At 38.2% G+C, this 22,183-nt stretch overlaps 1 protein-coding gene across 22 annotated transcripts in view; it reads right to left on the bottom strand.

Moving 5' to 3' along the window:
* Positions 1 to 22,183, bottom strand: part of TCF7L2 (transcription factor 7 like 2) — a 271,006-nt gene that overhangs the window by 6,500 nt on the left and 242,323 nt on the right. For 2 of the 22 annotated variants that reach the window (XM_054982204.1, XM_054982205.1), the window contains exons 7-14: positions 20,401 to 20,487; positions 14,678 to 14,818; positions 12,331 to 12,490; positions 11,145 to 11,264; positions 4,659 to 4,707; positions 4,069 to 4,119; positions 2,889 to 2,961; positions 2,236 to 2,308 (exon numbers count right to left, since the gene is read on the bottom strand). In XM_054982204.1, the coding sequence (XP_054838179.1) occupies positions 2,266 to 2,308; positions 2,889 to 2,961; positions 4,069 to 4,119; positions 4,659 to 4,707; positions 11,145 to 11,264; positions 12,331 to 12,490; positions 14,678 to 14,818; positions 20,401 to 20,487 (724 nt within the window). In that variant the 3' untranslated portion in view covers positions 2,236 to 2,265. The remainder of the gene's footprint in view (positions 1 to 2,235; positions 2,309 to 2,888; positions 2,962 to 4,068; positions 4,120 to 4,658; positions 4,708 to 11,144; positions 11,265 to 12,330; positions 12,491 to 14,677; positions 14,819 to 20,400; positions 20,488 to 22,183) is intronic. The other 20 variants (XM_054982193.1, XM_054982207.1, XM_054982206.1 and 17 more) reach the window with 19 other exon arrangements.

Genomic DNA, 22,183 nt, shown 5'->3' with positions numbered 1-22,183 from the left:
GCTTGCAACAATGCTTTCTGAATTAAACTGAAATCGTATAAACCAAAATGCCATGATAATAGAGTCTGGGATCCTTTTAAATCTGAGATTTTAAACAGTAGAATGATAGCTTCAGTAGATGGATAATAAGAGTCAGAAACATGAATTAAGTTCGGGATAGGCAACTGGAGACTGGTCCAAAGGCTTCCCACCTGGCACTCAGTTTAGCCCCCTGGTACGCACCCCATCTCATATTTAGTTAGGTTTCCCTACCTCTACCTGAGACCCTGGGGAGCTACCATCATCTGACCTTGGTCTGCTTCAGTATGAGGCAGCTTTTGTACATAACAACAACAACAGTGTGCTTATATACCACCCTTCTGGACAGGTTAGTGCCACACTCAGAGCGGTGAATAAAGGCAGTGTTATTATTACCCCCATAATAAAACTGGAGCGGAGGGAAGTGGCTTACCCAAGGCCACCTGCAGAATTCAGTAGCGGGACTTGAACTAGCAGAGTGCTGATTCAGTCCAGCCACTTAACCACCATGTTACAGCAGCTCTCATATGTATATTCTCTCAAGCAAGCCATATACTGGATGACAGAGGGTGAAGGATCCCTCTGCTGATGGCTGCTGTTTCCTGAGAGTAAGCCCCATTAAATAAAACTGGACTTACTTCCTAGTAGACCTGGTTAGGTCTGCTCCCCAAGTCTCAGATTGTTTGGCTGTTGGTCAGTTGGCGGACTGATAATTGCTGGTTTATCAGCTCTTTCTCTCTTCAAAATATCCCCTTGTTAAAAATGAGCAACCAACCAGGTATTTAGAGCCTAGCACTTCTTCCTATTCAACATACTCAGTGCAATCCTATGCAGCATTTATTTTAGTGGAGTAACCCTGCCCAGGATTGCACTGCAAGTTTGACAAATATAAAAATGATTGTCTATAGGTCACATAAGTATTTGTTTCATATGCTGTTAAACACCAGATAAACCTAATTAAACAGAATATAGGCTATATTCGTTAAGTCATCTTTACAGTTTCAGCTGATATCCAGGTGTTCTATTATTTCCCTTGATTTTTAAAAGAAATTTAGTATTTATATTGGAATGACCTCTGCTATCATTGGGGCACCTGCTACACAAATCACAGTGCTAAAGCATGCATCAGATGGGAGGTCACAAGGTTTAGGGGAAAGACAGCCCTTGAAGGACAATGCATGAATTTTATCTAACAATTAGATGAACAGTACGTTTTCAATCCATGTTTAAAGCTTAGCATCACACAACTAACAAGGTCAACATGCACAGAATATGAATAACTGCTCTATGTTCTAAAAAAGGAATGAAGCACATGATATGGGTGTGGAGCAGAGAAAAAGGTGAGGAGGGAAGCACTACATACAGAGAAGAGTGTGCATTGGACTGAAATACCTACCATCATAATATTCCAAATTCAAAGACTGCTTGGATCAGAACAGAGAAATAACAAATTTAACCATATTAAGGGAAAAAGAATGCAACAAGAGATAGTTTGCTTCCCTTCACCAAAGAACAGGTGCCTACAGAATCTATCTGTGGAGATACAGGTTTCACTTAAACCTGTCATAGAACAAGAGTTTCAAATGTTTTGGTCTTTGGTGCCTTTGGTGCCATCAATGTATAAGTTGAACACCTGAGTAACAAATAATTTATCCAATAGATCTGAATGTAATGGACCAGTAACAAGTTGGCACTGCAAAGATTTCCTCCAGGCATCTTTAAAATGGTGCCAAAATGAATCTTAGGAATAATATGAACTTTCAAAAGCACACTTAATGTAGAATTTAAAGCATACTACTAAATTTATTAACAGACTTTTATTGCTTATGAGATGCTAAATTCTCATTTGTCATAGTGAAATTATTGGTGCTGCAGCGACACGGTCTTTTAAAATCCTTTGGAGACTGTGGGCACACATACAGAAGTTTGTGTAAAAGTCTACAATACACTTGTTTGACCAAGAAATGGTAGCTTCTGCATCTCAGGGGTGTACCAATTCCCAGCTATCACCAAGAGATACGTTATTGGTCAAGAAAGGGAAGAAATTTGCATTGAATTAGCAAAGACTTATGAAGATAAAAATTTATTAGCAATTGATGTTGTAGTAGCAAGGAAGGCAGGGAAAGGAAGGAGGGAAGGATTAAAAAATAAATCACACATGTAATGCTAAGATGACAGAATGCTTTTAGTTCCCCAAAGGCCTAACGGGTAGTATACCTGCATGGTTTGCACCATAAACTCTGTCGGTCAAGCCCGAACAATGCCCGACACTTCTTTGGAGTATTTGCATCTGTTAGCACAAGGTAAACACAAAAAAATACAACACAATGGTGGATAGAGCTCAGTTGGATGTGAAATCTTAGCTTTAGCTAACATTTCTCTCAGTTCAATTGGCAATCTTTCACACCAAAGGGCATGAAAGAAAGAGGACTTCTACAAGGCGACTCACACCTACAATGCCTAAGCCTGCTGTGCATTCCCTTCACTTAGCTTTACATCTTCCCTGGTGCACTTTAGACCTTGATATCAAAGGATGTTTGGCAATGTTTTTAAAAAGATATGCAACTTTCCACAGAGAAGGATGGGGTTTTGTGTGCAGGCCTAGGCTGATGCTGTCTTACAGTGGGTATTTTTTTCAGCTAGCGGCAGTGAGGAGGTGGGTGGAGGAAACACAAATGGGGAGGGAGTGCAAAATCCTTTACACAGAAAGAGATGATCATTGGCAGCAGCGTCCCACTCCCTTGTGTCTTCTAGATCACAACACAGAGCTACAAAGCAACAAAGCAGGAGAAGAGGGAGGGGCAGGGGGAAGTACCAAATAAACCAGCTGCAAAACCAGCCATAGCAAGTCGGGGGAAGACTATACACACCTGCAGGGACCGCACCAGTTATTCTGTTGATCAAGGCCAAAGCGCGCTCGGCATTTCTTAGGAGCGCTCAGGTCTGAATGAGGTCAAGAAAGAAGCAAGCAGAAAAAGAGAAAGAGAGAGAGAAAAAGAGGGGGGGAAAAGAAAAAGATAAAAATAAGAAAAAATTAAAATAAAAAAGGAAATAAAAATAAATGACCTCATTATTAATTGCAAAATATTGACTTCTGAATGTTTTATTTTTAAAATAACGAATATTACATCTATCTAACTTTTGAAATTAGCTGTTGCAATTAAAGCTGCAGTATCCCTTTGGTAAGCGCTGTCTTTAAAAAAAAGAGGAGAATGTTATCAGTGATTTAAGAGGAACTGGAAACACAATCCATCAATGACTTCTACACAAGACCCACAAAAATGCAAATGGGTTTGTGCAGGAATAATGCTTTGTGTATTGTGCTGTTGTTTAAATATTTCTTACAGAAAAAAGCACAAGAAGGAAAGAAACTAAGTATGGAAATTAGATCTCTAACATGCTTTCCTCTTCAGATTTAAATTAAAAGGAGGTAAAATAAAATTGTCTGGGGGGGGGATAATGCAGCTTTGGGAATAAACATTCTTAAAAAAAAGTTTTAAAAAAGAAACGGATCAGAACGAGCAGACAGTGAATGGATGTGTTAGTTCCAGCCAGAAGTAACATGATTATAAGCATGGAAGCAAGCAGTATATGCAAGTAAAGCGAGTGAATAGAAATGGATATGTCTGAGCAGAAATGTAAAACAAAGTTTTTAAAAAAGTGGTTGCATGCTGGCATGAGAAGACTTTAGTGGGTGCCGCGTAAAATGCCATTAGATTAAGGAGGTTCATTATTTTCTTCCAGTTTACATCAGTTTCTTTAAAGAAATACTGCATATTCAATTTGCACAGTTAGTATAACTGAGTTATTTTTTACTGCATTACGGTTTAATAGCAATTGTAATGAATAGCAAATTAGAAACAAAAACAAAAAACTACCAATTATATCACATTAATATCTATATCTATATATATATGCTACAAGCATGTGAATGGTAAAATTTATTTTTAATGTCAGTGTTTAAATATTAATAAAATCTATAATGGCAGGATAAAAAAATTAAAAGCAGTTTACAAAACTATTTTAAATGGCGGAAAATGACATTAGCACCTGTAATCGGAGGAAGTGAAAGGCAAGGATTTAGGAAACATTCGCTGTGTTCTGAAAAAAAAGAACAAATTATACAAAGGCTTCAAAGAAAAATGTTATCAGGGTTTTTTTAAATTGACTATGATATTGCCTATGCAGTATTTCTAATTTCCTAAAGAATGGCAAACCTCCTTAATTTTTTTTTAAATGGCTGTAATTTACCACTGTAAAGGCATGCATCAGAACACACAGCCCATATTAATACCAAACTCACACACGTGCACAGGCACATTCACACTCAGCAGACCTCTTTCATAATGATGGTGCAGGCATTAACAAACTATGGCTCTGCAGTGAACGGTTTTGCATTTAAGTGCAAATTTGACTACAGTTGCAATATGCTGCTCATGCATGTAATTGTGGCTGCTAGTTTTAAAAGGCCAGCAATAAGCAAATGATGGAAGTGTATTTAAAATCCAGCAAGAAAAGCTGGACGTAGCAATAGCCCTTTCCTAAGGAGACTGACAGACCGCTAACTGACTCCTTCATAACACTATTAGGAATTGTGGCTTCCATTTTTCCACTAAAGAATAAATAAAATATTTACTTACCATTTGTCTCTCCTGGCTGTTTGTCCCTTTTCCTCTTCTTCTTCTTGCCCTGAATGAAACAGAAATGCATGAAATTATAGCTACAAACCCTTATTTTAAGAGGAGACAAGGGAGAGAACTGTTCTGCAAAGCCTCTGAGTTTCAGTGCACCTGGCAATATAGTATTTTCAACAGCACAAATTGCTCTTCACATTCCTTTCCACCTGTATGGATACTTCAACCATCCTAATAATATAACTGACATACAAAGACAAGAATGAAGGGCCCAGAATTGGTGAGTCAGCTCTAACCAAAGAAGAAGGAAGGAAGGAAGGAAGGAAGGAAGGAAGGAAGGAAGGAAGGAAGGAAGGAAGGAAGGAAGGAAGGAAGGAAGGAAGGAAGGAAGGAAGGAAGGAACGAAATAATACAATTTTAACAGCCCTGTCTCTATCTGTCATCTTAAAGAAACCAATCCTTACAAAAGGCAAGACTCTGACTGAAGGAAAAAAAGTATACGAAGAACATAAGACAGTTATGGATGGTTGTTGACTGAAAACTGAAAAGTGACAGTGAATAACCAGTAACGGAAGTCCAGAATTAGTCAACATCAAAATAAAAATGGTGGCCCATGTTATTAATTTGACCCAGATATTGTTGCTTTTGCTTTTAGTACACAATAAAGACTGTAGGTAAATACTCTATTCAAAAGTTTGAGAAAGTCTGAGAAACTCTCATGAATAAATAAAAGTACCCATGGATAGAAAACTTATGTTATGAATGGATTCTTTTATTAGCTGTATAATCAATTGAGTAAGAAGTAGGGTTGCCAAGCACCTGCTGAAGGCAGGGGATCCTTTGACCTCAGCCCCTGCCCCCACCTCCACTCCTTTCACTGGTGGGGGGGAAGGCACCTGTGCAAGGTGTGTCCATGCGTCTTCATGACCTGGAAAACGATGTCATTTTCCAGCATGAAATGGAAGCTATGGGTTGCCTTGGGGGACAATTCATTGAAAATCGTTCTGAAACACTAAGTTTGGGGACAATTTGGGGGGAACTGTTCCCAGGCACAACATGTAGTGTTCGCATCACACCAAGAAGTCATATTTTCTGGTACAACAGGTGGGTGCAGGAGCATGCACATAGAAGGGTAAGTACCTTTCTGTTTCCCAAATCCATACCCCCCCTCCCAAGTTTGGCCCATAGAGGTCCTGGCATCCTTAATAAGTAGAAGTAAAAACAATGTAGTACATTTACATTATTTCCAGAAACTTTAACAAAAAAGTCATTCTATACTTGCACGTCAGGGGAAAAAATGATAGTGAAAAACTAAGGGATGAAAACTACTGGTAACATTAAAGACCTGCACAGTTTCCTCTTCTTTATTAGTTCCAGGTAGACAGCAACTATTGCTTTTTGACTAATCACTGACTACAAGCAACACAATGGTCACTTAGACTTTCTGTATCTATATTTCTGTAGCTGACGAAGTAAGAAAGAGGTGTTAATGTATATTCACAAGGGAGTAACAGAAACTGGGTGCTCTAATGTATACAAAGGTCAACTGATACCTTGTCCAAAGAATTAGAACACTTGTAAGTTTACTGAGTGACTGTAACGCTAAAGAAGGTGGGGAAAGTTTTTCTTAGATCTGTTTTGTCTTCTGTTCCTTGGCCTAGTTCCCACTTCAATGGTTCAATTTGGGTTATAGCTCAGCATGTCCACTATGATGTTTATGTTCCCTGGAATGTACCAGTAAGAAGAGGAGACGTGAACATTCTTTTTAAAGATGTAACTCCTGCAGATCTCCAGGCATAAGCCTTTGAGAACTTGCTCCTTCTTTGCTGCGACTCTAATCTGGAGAACTGGGTTTGATTCCCCACTCCGCCACCTGAAGCCAGCTGAGTAACCTTGGGTCAGTCACAGCTTCTTGGAGCTCTCTCAGCCCCACCCACCTCACAAGGTGATTGTTATGTGTATAATAACAACATACTGTGTAAACCGCTCTGAGTGGGTGTTAAGTTGCCCTGAAGGGCAGTATATAAATCAGATGTTGTTGTTGTTGTTGTTATTCAGGCTGTAAACTGCTACCCTGCTATTTTGGATGCGACAAATAAAACTTGTTCAGGAGAACCTTCTAGTGATAGAAGAAAGATTTAATGCAACTGCCAAGAATTTTGAGGCATTACTGCAACAATTAAGAATTTACCCAATCTAGTTAAGATCCGCATAGTTTACCTTACATGTAAATTGATTTACAGAAGGCATTTACGATCTCAGCAGTGCTTCCATACTCAGTGTAAAATATTTACAGTAACAGGGGCTCTAGCATTAATAATTTCAGAACATAGATAAGTACAACTCACGCAATTATTTCAATTCTGCACAGAAAGGGAATTCATAGAAAATACCTAATGTGCATTTCATATGCTACAAAAAGCATACACGTATAAAACAATGAAGAAAATTGCACATTCCACTTTCCTATACATGACATTAAAATTTTTAAGTTTCGTTTAATTTAATGACAGATTTTTTTCTTCCTGTAACAAGTTGTTGGGTTTTTTTGGTGCCATTAGCTCATTTTACATTGTCAATCAATTTTCATGATGCATAGGAAAATATCTTGACCATATGTGGAAAATATGTAAACCCTAAGGTCAGGAAATGGGCAAATGGACACAAAAAATGGAACATAAATGGATTTTTTCCTGTAAGTTACATCTTTTGAAACCTTGGGATCTTTTCTTTATATATTTATTTACTTTATTTATAGTCCACCTTTCTCCCTGAGATTCAAGGCTGCTTACTGATTGTAAGTCAATTCAATTAATTCGAGACATTTCTTCCTATTACCTACGTAGCTGTGCTAGCTTCCACAAACGATGCCTTCATATGATCATGGACTAGTTGTGAGCTTCATGGCAACACGTTATGTTTCCAAAGTAACCTTAGTAGGTTACCTTGAGTGAATTGCCCCATAATTTCATCAAAATTATTTTGAGAATTTTAATTTTGAGATTTTTAAAATCTGATCTGTATAAAACATCTAATTTTGTATACCATTTTGCTTGAATTTTTGAAAAAAGTAACATATGCACAAAACCTTTCAGTGCCTGATTAGGGATTGTAAATGCCATTGGTGTGTGAGTGCGTGTGTGCATGAGTGTGAGTGAGAGAGAGTCAGATGAGAGGAGGAAAGCCATCTAGTTCCATTATAAAGTCCCACTACACACTTCCTTTTTTCATCCTGGAAAAAATCTGTTGTCCAAATAAAGCCCTGGGAAGGGATCAGCTTCAAGAACTCTGAGTGGTATGGAAAGAAAAGTAAAACCCTTGTAGATGTACTTGTGTGATCCAAAGCATTGAGTTTTCCTACTGAAGTAAGGTTACCCCTGAAGGTCAGGCAGGGATACAGCCTCAAGCTGCTGGGGATACATCAGCTTTCTCATCCTGTCCTTTTCAGCATGAGAAGAAAGAGATTTTCAGTGCTCACATGCTGAGGACAAATGTAAAGGTCCTAGACATTCAAGACACCGTCATGCCCATTTGTGAGTGACATAGTCACTTAAGTCGGAGAGAACATTTTCTGAAACTCTTTCAATCATTACAGCACATCCCAACACTACTCCTCCTTGAACTTCCAAGAGGAAATTAGGCTGCAGAGTACCAAGAACGACTTGTCCCTGTGGTCCAATGGTTTCACTACACTCCATTCATAACAGCACATATGGGCTATGCATTTGGTGATGATAAAGATGGGAAGAGGTGCCTCATAGGTTGAAGGAAAACACTTCTTTCTCCTCAAAAGAGGTTATCTGGCTTCTGTTTTATGTTCAAAAGCAGAGGAAGAAATGGGAGGTCAGAGGAATCAATTTTAAAGAAGAAAAAGAGAACTTGGAATAAAAGGGTTATGTGCAAGATCTGATGCTACCTATCTTATTTCCTCTTCAAGGTTCATTCGGCAAATAGAACTCTTACATGTTGCTTGTTAACATATCTATGTACCTCTCTGTATAGAGAGATCTGCTTACATATGCAAACTGATACAGCTATGAAAGAAAACAAATTTTCAGAAAAAATAAATTTATGCTTTTATAAAACAACAAAACCCTCAGCATGTTATCACAGTAAGAAGGGCGGGGGGGGGGGGGATGAAGGAATATGGCCCAACCAAACTATTAAGAAAGGTGCATATCAGAAGCTTAATAATCAGGGTAACAATGACCAGATGGCATTTAAAATGATATAAAATGATATAAATGAGAAAATATCACAAGTGTAGTTTGTCATGCAGGGATTAATAAAGAAGCACTTGATAGAATTCCCTGCCTTACACTACCCTTAAAAGGTACAGGGCCTCCTTTTCAAGAGGTCATGTTAGGGAAAGCAAAGCAGGCAGACCTATGTCAGCTATGGCTGTTGTTTGTAGAATCAGCTACCAGAAGGTATGGAAACCAGTTTGGTTTAAGCAGGCAAGGCTTGATCCATTGCTGGGAGCTTTTCTTTTCAGCTTATTTTTTTTATTTTGATTGTTCATAGGACTTATGCCAGACAGTATACAATTCTTATTGTGATTTGGAGTTTAATTCCATTATATAGCTTAAAATTCTCTGTGATACATCTCACCCCACCCTCCAACTTTCACCTTGTGATCATGCAATAAGCATGGCTACAGTGCAGTCATCTGAGTTCAGCTCGGGACTGGATTAAGATATGCTGAGGTCCTAAGCTATATCAAGTTTAAGAGGTTTTGCAGCACTACCAAAAACAGTTAATTATTGTAATTTTTTTTTTAAAAAATTGTATTAAAAATACTTAGAGGCGACTTTGAATCAAAAGCCCTAAGCTGCAGCTTCCTTAACTTGTACATAAGACCTGCTCTGGCTCTGCTTGATGATTAGACCCTTTCAGAGATGAATTGTATTTGAGAAGCTGTCACCAATTTATACTCTACATAAAATGTTTAATTTTAACCCACCTCACATGGTTGTTGTGAAGATAAAATGGAGGTCCCCAATGGGGAGAAGTGCAGGGTATAAATAAACAGATAATAAATGGGCAATGATTAACAACCATGGATGCTGATTTTATATCCCTTCACAGCATCCAGCCACTTCAATAAGGCTCAAACAAATGGGGAAATACACAATGTTCACCAGCAATGGAAAGCTGTTCACAAGTATGTTTCATGCTGAATCAGGACACTAATCTCTTAACCCAAGCTGTTTTCATGCTCTCTCAAAGGGAACAACAATCGTTAATAACTTTGGTTTCACACATGGCTCATCACATTGCATTGGAGAGGTTTGTAGAACCACTCCTAATTGCAATGGTCTCTAAGGGTGGGACATGTGACGGACTCAGCTTCAGATGTTGAGATTTCCAGTCAGTGAGCTATGATTGACATGTTTCCTTCCCCCCACCCCGCCATGTGGCTAGCCTGAAATGGCAGTTGGGGATGGAATGTTGGGGAAGCTGTCAGTTGGAGTTGGAGAGTAAACAAGGGAGCGAAAGGAGAGTTGGAGCCTGGCTTTAGACCAGAGGGTCAGCCAGAGAATCCTGTGAGAGGAAATAATGTTTGTGAAACACTTTTAGTCCTAGGACTAAAGCAGGGAAAACCAGCACTAACTCCTGCATAGACTCAAGAGATCTGGGAATTATAGAGGGCCAAGGAAGTGGGTAGAGAGGAGTCTCCCCTTCAGTGCCAGGAACAGGGTTGTAGCTCATAACTGTAACACCTGCCCAGTATCTAGGAAGGGTTTGTCTCAGTGGAGCACCCTTAAGTCTGGAGAGGAGGGAAAGTCATGCTGTGTTTATGTTTGAGTATAACATCTGTGAAGCAGTGTCAACCTCTGAAAGAAGCCAGCAACCTAGTGTTATACCAAGTGTTTTGTGCAAAGTGAGAACATCTCATGACTCCATCAAAAATAACAGTTCCAAGGTAGTTGGCAAAGATACCATCAATAAAAGCATTGTTTAAAAAATGACCATAGCAGACAATAGTACATCAAAGTAATACGTTTTAAAAAGTAGAGGGTGGAATAATTCTTTTAGCCCCACTTGAGAGCAAGACTTCCAACAAGTCTTTGCCGGTCCTTCTCTGAAGCTAGGGTAAGCCATTCTTCCACTTTCCACTATACTCTCACACAGGTATGCAACAAGGCACTAATTTGGGGGGATGGGGAAATGAATGAGGGTGAAAATAGAGAAGGAGCTCTTTTCTTTTTTTGCAAACTGCACAAAACCAGGGAGACACTGCAAGAATTTTGTTCCCATAGAGCTCTACTGACACTCCTCAGTTGTAATTTTTAATTGACCTTTACTATCCCAAGACAGGGACCCTCCTCCAGGTAGAGGGGGTGCCAATTGTATCCAATTGGGTTGGCGACAAAACCAAAACATCCACTAGAATTACTGGATTAGTAGTGCTTGTCTTTCGTGTGTGGGTGTACTTCAGCAGATTAAAGCAGTACTACAAGCTCTACTACTGAAAAAAATTCCACCTACATAGCCACCTACATAGTTATCCCGTGCGGACCAGCCGGGGTAAAGCTGCATGTGGAGCTGTCGTTCCTTTCTGGCTAGTTCATAATATTTCGCTTGTTCTTCTCTGGATAATGCATGCCACTGAGGAAAGAAAGAAGGCAGACAAAACCACAAGAACGACACTGTATTAGTACCACAGAGTGTATGTGATAGGTATTTACTTTCAAAGAACTGAAGCCAATTAAAGTAATACAACAACCTGTTTGTTTCATAGTTTTATTTCACTCAGAACATATCAGCTAAGATTCAAGTTGTCTTTTACAGTGATTTAGTATTTTTACTTTGGAAAAGGGAAAGGTGTAGTCCTCCAAACACTATTCCATCTTAATTATCATTCTTCTGTATGAAACAAACAAGAAATTTCCATAAAACAGGCTACCCTTTAAAAACCTTTTAAAGTCAACCCCCATTTCCCACTTGATACACTGTCATTTCACAAATTTTGCAGCCTGTAATACAAGTCTGCACAACTTACCAAGCCAAATGCTACCCACCAGCTTCAGACTGTGACTTGTTAGAAGATAAATATTTGAGATATTTATATTCCACATCTTAGCAATTATGGTCCCAACAGCATGGCTTTGTTGCTGCCACAGACAGCAAAGGCAGGGTTACTAAGCACTTGGCAGAACACTACAGTCCACTTACTGGACTGTGCTTAGCTTATTGGGGCCCAAGTGGAGGAAGGCTGCTGTAAGGCAGAAGAGTTTCCAGAGCAGTTTAGGATGGAGGACCAGGACAAAAAAAGTTCCACTGAGAGGACACATGCCCTTAATCACATGAAGTAACTATACAGCTTGTATCTTTTCATTTTAGAGGCACGTCATACTCACTTTCCTTCCATCAGTAAACGTGCACACCACATCCATGGCTCTGACATGCAGAGACATAGACCTGATGAATCACTTGATGGAGAGCCAGTGTAGTGTAGTGGCTAGAGTGTCAGACCAGAATCTGGGAGAACCAGGTTTAAACTCCCCTCTGCCATGGAAGTTCACTTTGTTACCTTGGGCCTGTTCCACTTTCTCAGCCTAACCTACCTCACAGAGTTGTTGTGAGGATACAACAGAGAAGAGAAGAATAATGTAAGCTGCTCTGAGTCCCCATTAGTGCGGGTATAAAATGAAGTAAATAAAAAAAACCTTACCCTTCGACCAAGGATTTGATTGATGGCTGCACTTTCTTTCAATGTGCATTCTGCTACAACTTTTGCTCTCATTTCCTTCATATACAACATAAATGCATTAAGAGGCTTCTTTATGTGTGGCTTCTTTTTTTCCTCTTCTTTTTTGGAGTCCTGATGTTTTCTGGGAGTTTAGAAAGGAAAAAAAATAGATAGAGCTTATACAAAATAATTCTAAACTCTTCTGTGTTCTTAATGCTTTTTTCCCTTCTAGCACAATTAAAATCACTTTAAGGGGATAACATTTTAATTATTTTACACTTGAAAATCTTGTGACTAGCTGTAAAGGGTGTCATCATCATCTTAGCATGTATGTACAAGAGAGATTTCTACTTGACATATTATCCATATGATATTGTTAAACTTTTTAAAGAGTTGTGCAGTGTACTATACAGTATTGATACACAAAATTACAAAGCAGAAAGTGCAATATTTTCTCAACTCTTAGCAAATTACAGAATAGCAGAAAATATATCTATTTTTATATTTTTAACTTTTGCTCTAAACTTCAAGGGCTCTGGTAGATAAGAACATTTTTAAAAGATGGTATAAAGTACATTCTGATTATAATTTGGCATACAGATGAAAATAATCACTGAAGGGGGTAAAAAAAACCCTGCTCTAATTCCTGCCATCATAGCTGAGAACTGAAGCAGGCATACCATAATGCAACCCAGAGTTCTATTAACAAGACAGCCACCAATTGCAGCATGGGAAATCAACTATTAAACCTGGTAGTAACATTAGAAAACAGTGTTACTGACAGTATCACTACCGATTATTTATGCCACACTTTTCATAAGCAGAGTTTTATTGCTGTTATTTTAAAACTATACGCTTCCATTTTGTCCAGCTACTGAGAACAATTATTGGTTTTATTATCCTGAAAACAGTCAGTCCCCTCTTTTTGGAGGACAACATTGCCCTAAGGCTGTGTGGGTTGTGTGGGAGGAGCTCACTATTTTCCTACCTTTGTTACAGGGTAGAGTAGCATCAGGACAACACAAAGCAAAGAACCCTGCCCTCCCATGTCACATTGGTCATCATTCTGCCAAAGTACTATGCTGGCAGCAAAAAAATATTCACATAATTTAATGGTAATATAGTTTCTTAAGTAGTTTGGATATTTTCTTTTAAACATTATTTTCTTTCTATTTGTAACTTTCCCTGAAATTTACACTTTTCCTTTTTAGCTTTGGACCTTTAAGCTACAGAACTTTATAATATTTGCATAGTGAATCACCATTAAGCCCAGATTTTTGTTTGCTTGTACAGCAATAAGCGCTGAAGTCTTAAACTGTTGGAGACTGACAAGCAAGAGAGGAATATCCTGCTAGACCATAAATTAGTCTCTATTAGGTAAAGGAAGGAAAAAGCCTATTCTTTCAGTTCATTTTGACCTGGGTCTTGAGTAGAAACATAAAATCAAGAACCCCTTTCCAACAGTGCTCAGCTAGATGCCTCAGGGAAATATCCCTCCCCATTGTTTGTTTCCAGTATATAGCACACTGCTTTGGCACAGCAGGTAATCTGATGAAGATAACTCTGAATAGAACAGTTTAGGGCAGTGTGTCCAGGTTTAGCTGGATTAGAAGCTGTGTACAGAGATGTTCTTTCAGATTTCGAACATGATCCTGATCTGTAAAGTTATGGCAAATATTTACAATCCAACACCTGTGTATGCATTTTAATTGGGCTATTGAGGAAAGGCAATAACTGTGCACAGGACATACTAGAACCAATGGGCTGTACTAGCCAATATGCATGTTCAGAATCTCATTGTACCCTGCAGCCTGCATTGTTAGGAAGTGCCTGGTCAGGGATACCTGGCATTATTTCAGATGATGTAAACTCATGTCGCTATTTTGAACGAGAAACCAATCAGAATCCCTTATACAGATAATACATTCCAAAGTGCTTTAGTCACTCACTTTTGCTCACTGCCTTGGATCATTAACAGTTCATTTATGTTTGCCGAAGATTCCACATAAATAAATATGTCAATCAGCAAACCTATTTTTATAGTCACTTTTATCTCAAGACAAAGGTGGGTCCAGGGAGGCTTTGATTTTAACAAGGCGTAATTTTTTTTCTGTTAAAAGTTCATCTGATATTTAGTCATCTTGACCAATCCAAAGGCTAATGTAGTTTAGTGGCCTTATTGCAGTAAGGCTGCTTGCATAACCAAACCCAAAAACCCATTAAAACTTCCAAAATAAAGGGACAAAGCAGAGCCTTGTCTTCTGATCACAACTGCTAACCAAGATTAAGTTAAAATTTGTACAAAGTAACAGGAATATAAACAACTTACGAGCTGTGGAGTGAGCCAACATCATTCTGGGAAGATTCCTGTTTGACTGTTGGGGTGACTATGGCTGGATGAGGAATCCCAGTTGTATGTAAACTATGATGTGGAGGGACCATATGTGGAGGGAACCTAGAGGAGAGAAAACTGTGTAAATCGTCAGAATAAAAATGAATGAATGGGGAGGGGTGTGTACAGGCATATAATAAAAAGACATACAACAAGCACACAAAGTTTAGCCAAGCATATGAGAACTGACAGCAATAATTAATGATAAATTAAGCATTTAAAAAAATTACCGATTACCCAATTATTGTAATTATTGGCGGAAGATTTCAAAATTTTTAACATTTTTAACACAGCAAGAAATTCAGCTCAAGAACTTGGGAAATGCAATGGAATTTCTGTTCATCTACCTGCCTGTACACACAAATCCTAGTCATAGCATAGCAAGGGGAACCAGTCTCTGGAGATCTGAATCTCAAACCAGACAAAGGATTAAAGGATGGCTATTTTGTTGATGTGTATTGGCAGTGAAATAAAATATTAATTGCACCATATGTGCCATTTGCATTTTATTAACTATGTTTTCATAGGAAGGGTTTTTTAAAGTAAAAAGGGAAAAGTGGATAATTTTAATAAGGAAATCACACAGGATGGATGATATAACCAGTCCTGTACTCTAATGGGTACTGCCATATGAATGTCCATCTAGTCAACTTTTATAAAACAAGAATGAACAGGCGTACTTGCATAAAAAAATCAATCAATTCATTATATACACACATAATAGCATTTAAAATATTTAGCATAAGACATTGCAAAATTATAGTTGAATAGGCCCATATCCTTCAATCATAAAGGAGACTTTGTGTGGTAAGCAAGGTACTTTCCAACATACCATGTCATTTCTGTCACACTTCATCCTCATGCTTGGAGAATCAAGCATGACCAGTATGGGCTAATTACTTTCTTGAAAAAAAGATGGCATAGACCTACTAAACAAAGCAACTGCTACAGCCATCTTGCTCCACATAGATTGCTTCCCTGAACAGGATAGGATGTGATAGCTGAGATGATAAAATAAGAATGACAGGGTGTATGTATGTGAGACACAGTGTGTGTATATGGGAAGGAGGGGGGGGCGTTAAAGGCAAGGGAAACTGGGAACAGCAGGAGGAGCAAAATACAAAGGTCAGAGGGCAACAGGAAATGAGGACTGAGCCTGCTTGTTGGAGCCCTTCATCCCATTTCACCATAACTCCAAATTTTAGATGCCTCTTTCATAAAAGCCACATCCCAAATTCCATCTTTGTCATGCTTTGCTATATGCTAATGGAGCCAAAAACAGATTCTAGTATAAATATATACCCATTAAATATAGTAGTTATGTAGAAGAGAGTATACTTTCAATGGTCTTCAATTGTCAAAGGCTTTTGTACTGTAGGGAGGGGCTCTCAGATGCTTTGCTAATGAATTAAGGTCTATAGACTTCACCACTATGTTGTCTTATGTACTATCTGTTGTTTTAAATATGTGCTCCTATGAGCTACTTGTGCTTCATGTTGTCTAATGTCAGCCCTAGAATTGCTTATATTCTGTTTCAACATTTCTTCAACTCTGTATAGATTCTTACTAATGTTATGTCATTGTAAATTGTGTTTATTTACCCTATGACATTGTTTATGGAAATGCCCTTGAAACTGACTGTACTAATCTCACACTGTGTAATCCACCTTGAGTATCAGTGAGAAAGGCGGTCTATAAATTACATAAATAAATAAAATGAGATGTATGGAACTAAGCATGGAGACTGCACTCTGAGATACAACTGGAGAAGGGTCATGTGAACACCAATCAACCAGATTTCATTGACTTATATGGAATAAATTAAATGGGTTCCTGTTAAGTAGGCAAAAATGCATCTGGCCCAGAGATTGTGGCACCAGGAATAGGCTTAGCCCTGCCTGATCAGCACCCCAGATTTATCTTTTCTTTCTTCTAAACTTGTTAGGTGCCTTGCATTTTTGAAAGCCTACAGTAAGCAAGGAGGAAGAGGTATTTTCATGTTGGCAAATAAGTACTGTGCATTACCATGGTGAAAACCGTGGTGGCTGCATTCAAACATCATGAAGAAACCCAGATTTGTGTGTTATGAGAACCAGCCAGGAAGTCTTTGAATCCCATTGGTGCAGACTGAAAACTTCCTGCAGTTTATCATGATGTCCAGATTGAATGAAACAATTAACAATGGTTTTTCACATAAACAAAAAGCAAGATTCTAAAGCACAGCTTAATCATGATTTAGAATCCTGGTTTATAGGCAAGAGGACAAACCACAATTTGCTGTTTCATGTAGTTTGGATGCCCTGACAATCTGCATTTTGATCCAAACCAGTCTCTGCATCACATGTCAGGAGAATGCAAGACTTAGTACTTCCTAGTTTGTTCTAAATGTAGGCAAGATGTTGAAGTGTATGGTGGACAATTCATATCCCAAACCCTCCAAACTGCATTAACAAGGAAAAGAGATGTTGTATTTGTAAAGGAGAAACCAGGTATAAATACTGACTCAAATGGTTCTTAGAATGTGAAATCAACATATGCAAATGTAAATCAGCCTATTGGTGATTGAAACCATAACAAATTAAAGAGAAGAAATAAAATCGAGTTATACAATTTTAGCTGAAATTCAGTTTCAGCAAAATGCCTGCAAGTTGAGGGAAGAGTAAAATAAAGGCATAGCCAAAGCATAACAGATGGAAGGGCATCCGATGAAGCTGACGGGAAATAGATTCAGGACAAAAAGGAAAATATTTCATTACATAATGAGTGATTGTGGAATTCACAGCCAGAGGATGTAGTGATGGCCACAGGTACAGATAACTTTAAAAAGGAACTAGAAAGATTCATGAAGGATAGGTCTACCAGTGGCTACTAGCCATGGTGACTAAAGGTAACTTCCACATTCAGAGGTAGTAAACCTCTGAATATCAGTTCCAGGAGGCCTCTATGCTCTGTCGTTGTCCCTCCATAGTAACTGGTTGTCCACTGTGTGAGATAGGATGTAGGCATATATGGACCACTGGTCTGATTCAGCAAGGCTCTGTTTATGTTCCTGCGTTCTAAGGTAAATAATACTTGGTTTTCATTTTTTGAGGGTGTACTCTTCCTTACAAAAGATCAAATGTGTTAGACTTTTAACACGTGCTTACACGACTCTTATTTGTTTTTGATACAACGAACAGATTAGTTTATATTCAGCTGTTTTTAAAAATGTTATTAAGTTTGCTGAGCTTTTGGAGTATGGCAAGGCATAATTGAGTGGGCATAATGGTATCAACAGCACTGAGATGTCAAAATGGGCTGAACCCAAAGACAGTTTTTAAAAGATGCATTGGGCCTTGAAGGAAGAGTGCATAAGAGTGTAGTAATATTTACATTCAGGTAGGAAGGCACATAGTTAAACATATATTAAATATTAATCATCCCTCTTATATTATTCAACAAAACATGCCATGATCATAAAAGCCACATACCCTGCACTTCTGCATGTTAAAGAGGGGCAAGGCTAAACATTTGAGGACAATAGTATAATGCATATTGTGTCATTATATATCAGGAATACTCAACCATAACAGAATGTATATCTGCAAAAACGTTTAATTTATTTGTACGAACACATATTTGTTTGCCAAATGTATTCTGTAGGCATGGCAAGGAGAGGGACATGCTTTCAATACATGTCCAGAATTTCTTTAAATGCTACATGCCTGATTCTCTGTGTGTATTTCTACAGATGCTTTGTTTTATAAAGGATTCCCCCAACCCTGCTCTGACTAAGAAATTCCTTTCGTAGACAAGTATTCTATGAATTGCAATAAATACCCTAAAAATTCTAAGCAGCTCATTATATACCCCTGTCTGCTTTTATGGCTCCAAGCCAGAATATAATGATGAGCCGTAACTTGTTAAGGACAACTAATTTTTTGTTCCTGGCTGTCTCAGGGGCTTCTCTCTTACTCACTCTCACTTTACTTCACTGTTGACATGTTTCTGTTAACTGGTTGTCAGCTGCCTGCCTTGATTTTATGCACAAGCAGTGGGATGCATTTTTTCGTGCAACATTTCTGCTTTGAGTTGCATTAGATTTGTCATTATTCTCTCATTTCCCCCTTGCACTTGTAACATTTCATCTATTCCCTGCCTTTTTTTTTTGAGCCACGGTGCACCCACATTATGGTTTATACATGATTTTGCTCCCTTTGAAGCCGGCAGATTTCAGAGCCAGCCCTCGTCAGGAGAAGTGCCTGCTACCAATTTAGCAGGCTGAGGGCCCCGAGCTCCAACATCTCAATCTAAAGGGGGTCACAGAGTGGCACAAGCGAGTGTCAGCAAGTGCTGTTTAATTGCCAATCTAGGCTTCTCCATGGTGTTTAAAGTATAATGACCCATCACTTAATTCTGAGAAGTCCTGGCCCTGCTGCTGAATAGAATGAATATCAAAGGATGTGCTGGAACAGGGCAAGGAGCATACAATTCCTATAACTGCTATAAGTATAATAGACTTGTACTTCTGTCTTCCTGTTATCACAATAATGTATTTAATTTGCTGTATACCCTTTTAAACTAGATACCTGAGGAAAATAACTCATATCCCCGTTGTTTCTCTCTGCACTCCTCCCCCATTCCAAAAAACCCAAACGAATGAATAGAATAGCCTTATTAATGATAATTAAGATAAGGCAGCTCCTCTTTCCCTGCCTATCTCTTCCACCTCTGTATAACACTAGGAGAAGGTTATGGTTTAATGTGGGGAATTCCAGGGTATTAATTATTCTTGTGTGTGTGTAGAGTTGGTTTCTTTTTTTTTCAACTTCAGTACTGGTTTCTGTTAGACAAGAAATTTCCTTTTTTGCTTCACATACTTTCATGTTGTAACTGCCAAGGACTAGAAAGGGACAGAGAGGGAGAAATGAGAGGGATGTGGAACCTTGCTATATAATACATGCTAATGTGATTATGTGCCATCATCAAAATGGATTAGCTGTTTCAGCCCATCAGGAAAGTCTAAACCTCCACCGATTTAATTAACTAGACTGAAAATCAGATGAACAGAGAATAAAACTATCATTAGGAGCAATTAGTGATTACTTAAATATAGTGCTGCCAAGCAGTTTGTAAATAAAACTACCAGCCCTTGGAAAATTAGCTGGAATTAATTGGAGGTTGGGGTAGGAAGAGAAATATATACTTTGAAACCTTTAGAGGATCAGGTAGATCTTTTCGTGTCAACTAAAAATGTTCTGATCTTGGGAATGAGGAGAAAAGGCAGTAGTTTTTCTTCCAAGTCTGACTGTATAGTAATATATACGCTTTCATTTTGTTAAAGAGAACTCTGCTTTAAATGAGAACTGCAGAGGGGGCATAATATATAGTCTTCTGGTTTCGCAGCATCATGTTTATTGTGTATGTTTTCCTTGCTGTTAGTAAGCTAGCAATTTATATTAAAGGCAATCTCCATGCTCTCAGCTTTAATATTTTCTTTAGTTTACATAAGGGTTGGTAACTTGGTGTGATGGTCGAGGAGAGGTTCCCCCCCCCCAAATCTAAATGGAATACCCCTGCAAAAATAAAGTATGTTTCTAGCTGAACTTCCTGTTCTACAGAGAATGATAACGAGAATGAGCAGATGCCTCATATTCTGGACCTAAATACTTGGAACTCACCTTGACATGGAAGCGTTGACAGTAAGAGCTGTTGGGTAGGGATGCCGAAACCCCCCTGTTGTAATTGGATAGACTGGCTGACCTTGCCTAGAAAGACAGGAGAGGAAATGAGTAAAAACAAAACCAAATGCATTTTTTGCATTTTTAAATACTTCTCTCTGCACAGTAAGCTGTATTCTCATTTGATCAGAACAAAAATCTTGGGGATTGTACAGCATGGATCAAAGGAAAGAAACATAGAACAATTTGAATGCCATAAATCTGATACGAATGGCTAATTAAATTTTATAACCTCTGCTTATGTCAATAGAGACCCTCTCCCCAAGCTGAAACTAGGTGTTTTGTTGTAATAATTAAAGGCGAAGTCTTGCTTGCTTTAATGGAGCCATCACACTAATTGAGGGCTACACATCCAAAGGAAAACAATAATGAATGTAAATTTATACCAAAATAAAGTACAGTGAATCAAAGGACTTCAGTTGCGCTTTGGGCCTCTTTCAGTATTTAGATCTCGGTGAGAAAACATTAAATTAACAGAGCTTAATTTGTAGCCTTTTGTCAGATTAACAAGTGTTGACAAGAGTTACCGGGGGAGAGTCCCCAAGAAGTATTGTGGGTAACCAATAGACAGTCATACCTCATTACAATAATTAAAAAATACAGCAACATGCAAAACAGCATCCTCATGAAAGCTATGTAACTTTTTTTGATTGAGGTTTGTCTATGTTGGCTAGTCCTTTTCACTTGTCTTTCAAACATACCAACTATATAGGTAATATTTTATTAGGCTTTAAAAAGAATACTCTGCTAAACATAATCAAATCAATCTTACTATCAGTGGATTCCATGTTTAATGCAGATTAATTACAACAACAATAAATGAAATAAAGAAAAATATCCATTGTGTGGTTTTATCTTTGAAAGGAATTGGATTTATGCTCTTTGACATATACCTCAGTTGAATTAAAAAATTCAGTAAACATGTGTAAGTAGCTATAGCAGAAGGTGAAGTAGATAGCTATGAATTTAAAATGTTTCTGAAATATATAATCATCTATTTCTGAATTCTGCAGAATCCACCAATATGTACATAGGAACATGGAAGCAGCCAATCAAATACCAAGGCATTAAAAAAACTGAATAAAAGTGTCTTCCCATTTGATTGGCTGACTCTCATGAAGAGGTCTGCCTGTATGAGGGTACTGACGGCAGTTTCCACTTATTATTCTGCTCCCTTCAAAGTGTGAACATTTTGTAGCATAAATAGCATTTTCTTTCTACAACTGTAGGGCTTTACTCCTTGGGGACCACACTGTTCCTCTACAAAATAAATAATGAACTACAGGGTCAGGAAGAAGGCTTCATCAGTGTACTACCTGCAAAGGCAAACAACTGCATAAAGAAGAGCTGGTTAAAAAAAGGTGACAGATTCCAATTTTGTAGATTTACTGAAGTTGTGTATAGTATAACATAGGCATGACCTGAACAGCACTTTTCTCCAGAGTAAACAGTTTCCCCTAATTTCCAAATCAATAAATGTTGGGGACAATCATTGAAGCTGCCACACTGAAGGCCTGTCAAGAGATCATTTGAACCTCAAATTATAAGGCCAATAATACTATGACATATCCAATGACAAGGAGGTAAGTGGGCATCACAGATAAATGCTCCTCCAGCATCCAGTGAGTCCTATCCAGAGGTATGAAAACATATCTAAATAGAAATTGTCTTTACTATCTTTTTGAACAATGCAAAAAACGTTTTTACATGGTCACTTAAATAA

Source organism: Eublepharis macularius, chromosome 6 (genome assembly GCF_028583425.1).
Source record: "Eublepharis macularius isolate TG4126 chromosome 6, MPM_Emac_v1.0, whole genome shotgun sequence".
NCBI lineage: Eukaryota > Metazoa > Chordata > Lepidosauria > Squamata > Eublepharidae > Eublepharis > Eublepharis macularius.
This window is presented reverse-complemented; position numbering and strand designations above follow the sequence as displayed.